This window comes from Triplophysa rosa, linkage group LG2 (assembly GCF_024868665.1).
Source record: "Triplophysa rosa linkage group LG2, Trosa_1v2, whole genome shotgun sequence".
NCBI classification, from domain to species: domain Eukaryota; kingdom Metazoa; phylum Chordata; class Actinopteri; order Cypriniformes; family Nemacheilidae; genus Triplophysa; species Triplophysa rosa.
Genome location: NC_079891.1, coordinates 29,053,553 through 29,064,179, shown reverse-complemented (window position 1 = coordinate 29,064,179; position 10,627 = coordinate 29,053,553). Strand labels below are relative to the sequence as shown.

The 10,627-nt window shown below is 39.3% G+C and overlaps 1 protein-coding gene across 1 annotated transcript in view; it reads left to right on the top strand.

Annotated features, from left to right (window-relative positions):
- The first annotated feature begins 5,183 nt into the window (after positions 1-5,183).
- LOC130567163 (uncharacterized) overlaps positions 5,184-10,627 on the top strand; it is a 41,249-nt gene continuing 35,805 nt past the window's right edge. Inside the window, exon 1 of the mRNA XM_057355113.1 lies at positions 5,184-7,812. Coding sequence (XP_057211096.1) covers positions 5,190-7,812 — 2,623 coding nt within the window. The 5' untranslated portion in view covers positions 5,184-5,189. The remainder of the gene's footprint in view (positions 7,813-10,627) is intronic.

The window sequence follows — 10,627 nt, the reverse complement described above, 5'->3', positions numbered from 1 at the left end:
TTGTTCCCTTGTTTTTGCAGCCGCTTATGGGGCAAACTGTAGTCTATATATCACTGTCTCCACATCTTCCTCCCAAATACTGTCTTCATTCCTTCTGTACTATCAAGAAATGTACAGCTTTAGCCGTTACATGGAGACTAGCACAGCATTGAGAAGATTGTGTAATATTGAGTCTAATTCCAACACTTGTGAAGTAAAGCTTACTTGCTAAGTTAATTAATACTGAACGTCACACAAACAGCACACAAATAGTAGGCTTATACAAATTAGATAAACACAAAAAATAATAAATAATGAAAACTCCACCCCTCGCCCCCCACCCGTTCGAAGCACTCTGAAAGTGAGATGTTGAAATAAGATGTTGTCATGTTTTCACTTCTTCTCCGAAGGAGATATTGTATTTATAAAACGCGCTCTGTAGAGCAGTTTGTCCATTAAGAGCTGTAGAAACAACATGGTGAATTCCATGTAAGGGGACCCGCGGTGTATATAGATAGAAATAGCTCATCCTAAGGTAATAAAAACATAACGCTTCATTAAGGTCTTTATACACCTCTGAAGACATAGTTATGTGTACTATATTGCATTTCTGTCAATAGATCCTCCAAAAAATTACACACTGGACCTTTAAAGGTGTTGTTTCTATTTTTAGAGAAAAGGAGAGGAGCCCCACGAGAAATCTCACTTCTACTTGGTTTCATTACACCCTTGAAGGAATGTGAGTTGGTTTTGATCAAAGCAGTGTAGCACAGAAAATGTACTTATAACACGTTCGAGAATGATTTCATCTGGAAATAAAACATTTTTTTAGCACATTGAGACTTATTCTTAAGGGCAATTGAGATTAACTGTGAAGTGCTTTGTTGGCTCATTGTAAAGGTTGTTTAAAAGCTTATAAACTGTACTGATAGAACCAAAGCAAGCTGGAACAAAGGTTTGGTAATGTCATGTTTAGGACTTGCTTAAAATACTCGAAGCATTAAAGAAATAGTTCACCCAAATATTACAATTCTGTCATGAAGTACTCGCCCCCTTTAGTTGTTACGAACCTGTATACATTTCTTAGATCGGTTGAACATAAAGAAAGATATTTGGAAGAATGTTAGCAACCGAGAGTTCTGAGGCACCCTTAACTAATAGTAGGAAAAATTATTGTTTTTTTTTTGTTCTGTTGAACACAAAAGAAGACATTTTGAGAAATTTAGGAAAGTTCTGGGACACTTTTGACTATACCATTTTAATTTTCTTTACAGTGGTAGTCAATGGTGCCTCAGAACTGTCGGTTGCTAACATTCTTCCGAATATTTTTCTTTGTGTTCAACCAAACAAATACATTTATACAGATTTGGAACAACTAGAGGGTGAGTAATTCATGACAGAATTTTCATTTTTGGTGAACTATCCCTTTAAAGCTCAGATGTCTTATTAAAGAAATAGTTTACCCCAAAATGAAAATTACACATCCAATACAATGTAAATGAATGGTGACCACAACAGGCAAGGAAATATTTTTAATGTATAACTTCCTGACACAAATCTATGATAAGACCTCAGGCCTGGAATTGAACTTGTGACTGCTTTTATTTTTCTGTCCACTTTAACAGCCCTTGGCCTGCCTATAGTGTATGGAAGAAAGTAATATGGATTTGGCACAACATGAGGGTGAGGAAATGATGACATAATTTAAATTTTGGGTGAACTATCCTGTTAATATCCAGCTCCTGAACCTGAATGTTATTGTACGGTTACATAGCGAGAGGACTAACTTACTGCGTTAGGCAAATGTGACTGTGACATCACGAGAGAGCAATAAAAGCCCATTTGCCAGCAGAAGTCGTCCAGAACATCCATCTATCCAACAAAGAGTGGTCTTGTCCCTGGAGTTACGGTGCAGTCGCAGGAGTATCGGTGAGTGTTCAGTTTAGATCTAACCTTACAAGTTGATTTAATGAGTTGCCTTCTATTGAGCAAGGTCTACGATTACTCGGATATTGATTTAAAAGTTGCTGATCGAGAAAATAAACTTTCAGAGGCACAGGACACAGGTTTCACAGGGTTGTCTGTTCATGCTTGATTCTGTACATATGGGAGAGGTGGTGAGCCACAAGGAAATCAAGTGACTTGCCTTAAGTGTGATGGATGCAGCACAATGAGACACTTGTGAAGAGGTTGGATGGGATGGACTTACACAGGAAATTAAATGAGACATATGGACTGGGTAAAGTCTGATTATGTTTATTAATATTCCTTTAGCCAAGGATATATAAAGATAAAACAAGAGGGTTTAATATGAAATCTGTTGTTGTACGGTTTATCTAAAAGACAAATAAATGCCTAAAGCAAAATTTAAGTTTCTCTAGTTCTCCTCTGTCCTGCTACAGAGTTGAAAAGCATCCCTGTGTGCTCCGTATGTTCCTGCTTTGCTGAACTCATATGAACTGTCATATGACATGGAAGCCAGCATCTTCCCGTAAATGTGTTTATATGCTGTCAAGATGTAGAAACAGGAAACACATTGTCAATTGCAAGGACTCATTCATTCTGTGTATCTTCTGGACATACTGAAAGTAAAGACATTTGATTTGTTTAGAATCATGGGAAAAAATGATGGGCTCATCAAGTCAGATTTAAAGGTTAACTACACACACAGTAAGATGATTCTGAAACAAAACTGCCATCGGTGATAAAACATGGCTTACAGGTATAACGATTAAAGGAAACTTCAATTCAATTTTATTTATATAGCGCTTTTCACAATGTGCATTGTTCCAAAGCAGCTTTACAGGAGAAAATAAGAAAAACAGAAAAACGCAGAAAAGGTAAAACACAGCACAGTGCATAGAACAAGCAAGATCATTCTAATAAATAATATCTGATAAAATATCTAAACATCACATATTTGACTCTAGTTAATGTGATGGAATTTTTCATTTAAAAAAAATATTTGTAATACTTGTTTTTCTCAAAATGTCTGCACAATTCATTACCAATTCCTTTTAAGGATATATATAAAGAAGAATACAGAAATTCTACAATAAAATTAGTGTGTATTGAAATAAAAGAATTACTGGTTATGTACAGTAAATGTTTCTTAAATGCTTTATTTTTGTAAGAACATTGAGTACCTGTTAACCTGTTCGTCTGTGACATTGCTCCATTGACGTTGCATACATATGCACAATTTAGAATCTTTTAGACTAAATCGTATTATATTGTATTGTCATTGTGTTGAATGTCTGTACTAGAAGCTTCCAACACCAAAGAAAATTCCTTGTGTGTGCAAGCACACTTGGCAATAAAGCTCTTCTGATTCTGATTCTGATTCTGAATAGGCAATAAACTAGATGATATATATAGCTGTATATAGATATATAGCTATTAACAGCCTATAATGAAAAAAGAAAACTTTGCTGACATTGCTTACCAGATGTGACAAAAGTGAATGCATGTTATGAACACACTGTCCTTTGACCAGAAATTGTATTATGGACAAGTGAGGAAAGGAATCAAAGGCCGTGCAGAAAGGAAACAGATAGGAAATCAAGATTTCATCAGTGGCTTTCATGAGCATGAGCCTTTCAAATGGTGTGAAAGAGGGTAGGATTACGACCAATGCAAGTGTCTGGGGATTGAATGGATTTAAAGGGGTCATATGACAGGGCTAAAACTAATATTTTCGTTTGTTTTAGATGTAATGCAATGTGAATACACGATTTAAGGTTCAAAAACACTGTATTTTCCACATATTGTGCATGTTTGTATCTCCTCTTTGCCCCGCCTCTCTGAAACGCGCAGATTTTTTACAAATCTCATCGCTCTGAGAAGCGAGGTGTGCTATGATTGGCCAGTTAACCAGTGCGTAGTGATTGGTCGAAAACTGCAAGCATGTGACGGAAATGTAACGCCTCTTACCATATTTGGAACATCAGGTTCCAGAGCAATTGTACTGACAGGTACACCCACCTTACTTGCGTATACATTTGGGCGGTCTTAGTCAAATCATACCACGAACTGACGTAGATTTGTGGGGGTGTGGTTACACGAGGCGTTTCAGGTAGGTCTGGGTGAGCAGTCGCTTTTAGATAGAATGCATTTTTTGTTCTGACACTTTAATTTTTGCAATTTTACGTGTGTAATACATGCATGGGCAACTTATTACACACCAAAGACACAGAAAAAAACACATATTCGCGCCATATGACCCCTTTAACACACTCAATCATATCCTATACTCGTCACCATCACTCTCAGCAGCCAGACAGATTATTTTTGTAAAACGTAAAGGTCCAGTTTATGAAATTTAGTGGCATCTAGCAGTGAGCTCACTTCACCCTTCCCTTTCGAAGCACTACAGTGGCTGACACAGGACTGTGAAGATGTCATCTTGTTTTTGCTTCTTTGCCGAAGGAGATAACGTATTTAGGAAACGCACTCTGTAGAGCAGTTTGTCCGTTTAGGACTCCTGTAGAAACAACATGGTGAACTGCATGTAAGGGGACCCGCGATGCATGTAGATAGAAATAGCTCATTCTAAAGTAAGTAAAACATAACGCTTCATTATGTAAGGTCTTTATACACCGCTGAAGACATAGTTATGTATATTATATTGCATTTCTGTTAAAGAAATGTTTGTCTCTGTGTTTTCAGTGAGAGTGTGTGTCTTCGATTTTATGAAATTGAGACACAAATATTGATTTGTACATCATACAGCTGATGGAAAGACATTTCTCTCAAACTCATATGTAGTGTGAACCAATAGCTTTCTGTGGTGCAGAGATCGTCCGCAAATCTTGTGATTCATCTTATGTAACAAGACGAGCATAAACGATCAATGGATGTTTAGATACGCTGTAGTCACAAGACAGAGAGGAATAGAAACACAGAACACAGTTCACACCTAACATTGATGCTGTAATATTATTCTCAGATATTAGTTTTTCAAAAATGACCCTAAATGAAGCTTTTAAAACTCAAGAACAGTAAGAGATGAACTAATGCAAAGTAACAATAGCATAGACAGAAATATAAAATAAACAGTTAATGAGAGTCAGTAAAATCTAAATAGTGTACAGGGGAGTGAGGACTATTTCACATAAACACTGGCACGACCAGAGCAATGGCATCATCAACATCTTGCGCTCCACCACAATACACTGCCAATAACGTCTTTTCTTTTTCCACAGAATGTAATGGGACAAAACCAGGGCAGGGAGGGGGACCCAGGGCAGGACAACAGCTCTGCAGGACCAAAGGAAAAGGGACCAAGCCCAGACCCTGGGGGGGAAACGGAGGAAGGAAACTCAACCATTGAGACTTGTGATGTGGTGGCAGACGAAGAGAAAGCAGCCGGTGGAAGCTTGGATGAAGGCCCAGGCAGGGAGTCAACATCACCTACGCTGGAGCGGCTTTTGGAATCTTACGATAAGGTGTGTGCTCCCACGGATGGGGGGTTGGTGGAGGGAGGGGATGGAGAGAAAGAGGGAGGCTGGGCTGAAACGCTGGCTTCGCAGCAGCTGAATGAAATCAGACGGTCTGATAGCGGCACACAAGGCACACGGGAGGCCAGAAGCGGTGAACCTGCGTGTGAGATAGAGGATATGGAACAAGCAAGAGTTGGTGAAGTTGTAGACCTGGGGAGTATGCAAGAAGGCGATCTGGATGGAGAGCATCAGGAGAACCTGAGGTGTGACCTTCTTGGCAAAGACAAGAGTGAATGGCCTCATGAGAAAGCAAACGGGGGTGAAAAGGAAACACGTGAATTAGATGAAAAGGCCAAAATGGAACCTGTCTATGAAATTGAAAACAAGCGAATGTGCCAAGACGGAAACGGAAAACTAGAAACTGGAGCTACATATATTCTAAATATAAATACCGCCGGGATTGTGGAAGGTGCCAGTGATATCGGTCTAACAAACACAAGGCCTGTTAAGGTGACTTCTGAGGTGACGGAGAAGAAGGACTTGGCAAAATTAATGGACACTGATGGACACAGGGAGGGTGGAGTTTTCAACACAGGTACCTCACCTGCAGTCCACTTTTTGATTCAAGACAAAGCATCCGTTTCCAGAACTAACAACGAAAATGAAGATGAATCACACAATGAGAGGCCGTTTAACACATCAAACCCTGGGATGAACTCACCAAAGACTTTGAAAAACATTACGGCAGCAATTCAGCAAGTCAAACAAGAAACCGAGAAGCCATCTGAGGATCCAGATAAGGATGTTACAAAAAACCCAAACACAGAACACTCCCCAAAGAATGTTGAAATACAGGGACGTACAATGAAAGACATCTACGGAGGTAAAGAAAATGTTGCAGGCTTTCAGCCAGCGGATGATGTCAGATTGACTAGGTCATCACTAGCAGGTGCAGATATACAAAACCAAGCTGTGAGTCTGGAACAAGCACGGAGCCCTGAGGACTTCAGCTCCTTAGAAGTGCCATCCAAGTCACCCCCGAATCACGCTGAGAGCCATCAGCAAATAACTGCAGGCGAACTCACACAGGATGAGAATGAGAAAGAAAGACAATTTAATGTGTCAGACATGGAGAGCTTTGGGACAAAGGAAACTTCGCTGGAGAGATCACCTGCTGGAGGTCAAATGAATAAAGATGACATAGGAGAGGCTGAAGAAATAAAAATTCTGGAGAGCGCTTCAAAGAGTGTGCTTTGTTCCCATGTAAGGATAAGCGAGATTAAAGATCTTTCTCTGCGTGGAACAGAAACGGAAGAGGGTAATATTGCCGGTGTAAATATAATGGGTAAAAACAAATCCGTTCAACAAAGCTATGAAGATGAGACATCCTCTGAAGACATTACAGATTCCCACCCACCTTCAAAATCCGATATCCAAAAAGACGAAATGGAGGATTCCCTTCTTTTACAGAAGGCCAAAGTATACACAGAGGACAGTCTAAAATGTTTTCTCGCTGTAGAGACTCCGCAGCCAGAGATACTAAACCTGCCTGAGATATTAAGTGAGACTACACATAATCTAAATCCAAAGCTTAACTCCGCTCCTAGTACGGTGACTGATGCTGACCAACACGAATTAGACAGGAACAAGACCTCAGGTAACATGATGTCATCAGGGAGAGACAAAGACAGACAGTCTAATCAAAATATCATTAGCTCAAACACGGACATATTCAAGGAAACATCTGTAACCGGTTCTGGTCCTGAGACAGATTCAGATCACCAAGACAGGCCTAAAGTCACACCACATCTTCCAAGTGTGGACCAGAACGCCGTGATCGCTCTGTCTGGTGCCCCTCAGCATCACGAAAAAGATTTTTTAAAGATATTCACAAATAAGGCAACAGATGAATCCCGTCAGGATGGATGCGCTGCAGGAGCAGCGTTATCAGACAGCGCAGCAAACACATCTGTCTCACAAGACGTGCAACATTCCTCCTTCGTGTGCAACCTAATAAGTATGCAAGCTAACGAGAAACAAGATAAAGTGCAGAGCAAGCACGGTTCACATGTGCAAGCCTCCAACAGTGAGAAACAGTCAAGCCAGCCTGATGAAAAGCATGCAACGGAGATTAGTCTGAACACAGATGATGCTTCCACAATCATGGAGATAACACAAGGTCCTCAGAAAAGCAAACACGTTTCTGATATGATAAAGGAAACTATTGAGTTGCAGAGGAAGATGAAGGAGTGGACCAAGCCAACAGAGACCCGGGTCGACCTGACCTTAGATCCAACGCAGTGTGTGAAAGTAGCACAGATGAAAGCAGCATTCGACCCACCGAAAAAATCACCTGACAAAGCAATAGAAAGAAAAGCCTCAGTGAAAAAAGGTAAGACAGTTGCTGTTTTTGCAATGCTTTTTTATTGTGGATTTATTTTAATGCTTGGCTGAGAAAGATTGTTGCTGCATGAATGCTGTTACATTTCAACACGAAACATTTTTTAGAAACATGTTCATAACAGATGCATGTATTTTTCATTAAATAGATCATTTTTTTTGGCATAATGGTGCCATCTTGTGGCAATATTCTTATAACACGATGATTTCATCATAGACAGTTTCATTAAATATTATAAAAATTACGAATCGTCCAAAATTAATTTAACATAATTATTTTTTTACATTTTTTAACAGTTCTTACATAAATGTGTCCATATATTATTGTGATCACGGTATTATCGTCTGGATAACCTACTATAAGATACTATAATCAATCAAATAAAATTAATGTTTTAAGTTCTACTCACTTCACTTTGTTTAGCGTATATGACATAATAAACTGGTTCTACTTCTAAGTGCAGTCACGTAGTCCACACTGAACTTCATACCTGTTTGCTCTCCGAACGGGTGGGGCAACAAGCAATATATTTCGTGATTGCAAATATTTGACGCCACTCATTTCGTATTCGTCCAATCGTATTTTTGTAAGGCGGGGCGAGATAAGGCAAGGCGTGGCTTCCGGCGCCTCTCAGACAAGTTGAGTGAGTGAGGTAGTCACAGGGAACGTTCGCGCGATCAGAGACTGCAACTGGTGCATTACAGCTGTCTATATTTTAAAAAACAGTCGGACAGGGATATATATTTTTCCTACGACAGCTGAGAAGGTAAGGATGAAAGTACGCTCTTTCTCACGTAATGTTTGCGGCATGAGGCGAAGGTTTGAACCGGCACGCGCAAGTGCAACTTTGCTGGATTTGAAAATCTGCCCATGCAAAGGGATCATGGCAGCGTGGATCAGGCCAGATGGGCAGATCTTCAGGGCTCAAAACGAGGGGTTTCTTTTACAAATTGAGCGTCAGGGACATGTTTTATGTTTTAGTTGACATGCTTTCCTGGTTGGATATTTAATGCATTGGTGTGATGCATTGAAATGGATTCAATTCCTTTTGACTCGGTGATTGAATAGCGCTGATCTCAGTGAAACAAAAGTTGATCTCGGTGCGTTTAAATTGTAAACTCTTTTCATTTTGAATTCATTTGTAAAGAATGTCAGATTATTTGCCAATTTATATTGTTTTGGATTAATATGATCACTAACTAAAAAACTTGAATTTGAATCGATGAATCGTTGTGATCAGATTAATAGAAGAGATAATTGGTGGGCGCTAAACAAATAAAGCTATAGTTTAACCAGTTTTATTGAGAACACCAGCAAAGTTCTCACTGAATTAATGGCAACTCTCAGCTTGGTTTGATCATGGGAGTTGTAGAGCTGTCAGTTCAAAAACGGCTGCTCTGGGTTGTCCCGTATCCACTTTTCTGAGCAAAACTGTAAAACAAAATTCTGTTCGAATTTAATAAAAGGGACAAAAACCATATCAAGCAATCAAACACCGATTATTCACCAAATATTCCGTCATGTTTCAAACCTAGGAGATAGCAGACACGCTAGTGCTCGACACGTTTAGTGAGTTGATCGAACTTCCTGTAGGTGTGGATTGTGAAGGCATATCCAAGATTTGCCAACACATTGTATTTGAATCGAGTGTTTCTGTTTACATGGTTTCTTGTGGAAATTTTTAGTCTTTCATTTTCCTATTTCGTAGTGTAATGTTAACTAGATCAGGATGACCTCACCCATTGGCTCTATGTAATGTTTCCAAACCTTTTCATTCCTGGACCCGCCTAGACAGGTATAATCAAGACCCACCAAAGTCTTTTTAAAAGGGAAGGCAGGGAGAAGCACACATTCGTTTTCTTTTTGTAGAGAGTCTTTTTTCAGTTTCCTTGTCATTGTATGAATGAATATAGTTTATTTGCAGTACCAAAATACTTTACGATACTTCAAGATATCAAAACCTTGACTCGCCAACTTGCCAGGCTGTCGAAATAATGAAACCTTAAATGCTCGGACATACTTTATTAAAATATTTGTGTAGTAAACAGACGGTATGTTTTTATTGACTGTTTATTGAATGCATTTTCCTATTTCATGGATTTCACTTATTAAATTGCTTTGATCTTCACAGTACCAGAAGTCCTCATTGAACAAGGATAGAAGTCTGTTATGGTTCAATCATTGCTCTGCAATTTATTTTATATAATTATTTGTTTGTTTCAAGAGACGTGTCTTTGTTCCTGTTGTTTCTTTGTTTCTAGTGCATGACATTGCCTAAGGCCATGCTGAAATCTTCATGTGGTAATGTTTTGGCTGGACGTCAGAATGCATCAGCAGGTGTGTGTATGCTTGTGTAGTGTACGTCATCATATCGTCTCCTCTGTGACGAATCCTTGTGTTCCTTGGGAAATGGGTCAGGATGCTTGGTAAAATGAGTTGGGAGATGCAGGAAGTGGCTGTGGAAAAGATGCAGCTTCAAGGAGTGTGTGCGTGCGTGCGTGCGTGCGTGTGTATAAGAGAGAAATTATGGACATGTATAGGCAGGAAGAGACTTTTACAGGAAGTGTTATTTCCTCAAATTTTAGGTTGCCTTTCACAGTGATCGGATAGTGTTCTTGTAAGGTGAACATTCTTCAGAGCTACATTCTTCAAAACATAGAACTTTGTGATGGATATCTCCCCATCGGCAGGTATGCAGGGTTGCATGCAACCCCTTTTAAGACCTGCATCTGTCATTATACAGCATTTTTTCATAAACCTTTTCTAAAGATTCTTGTTGATCATTTTAGGACTAGTATAACTAGGT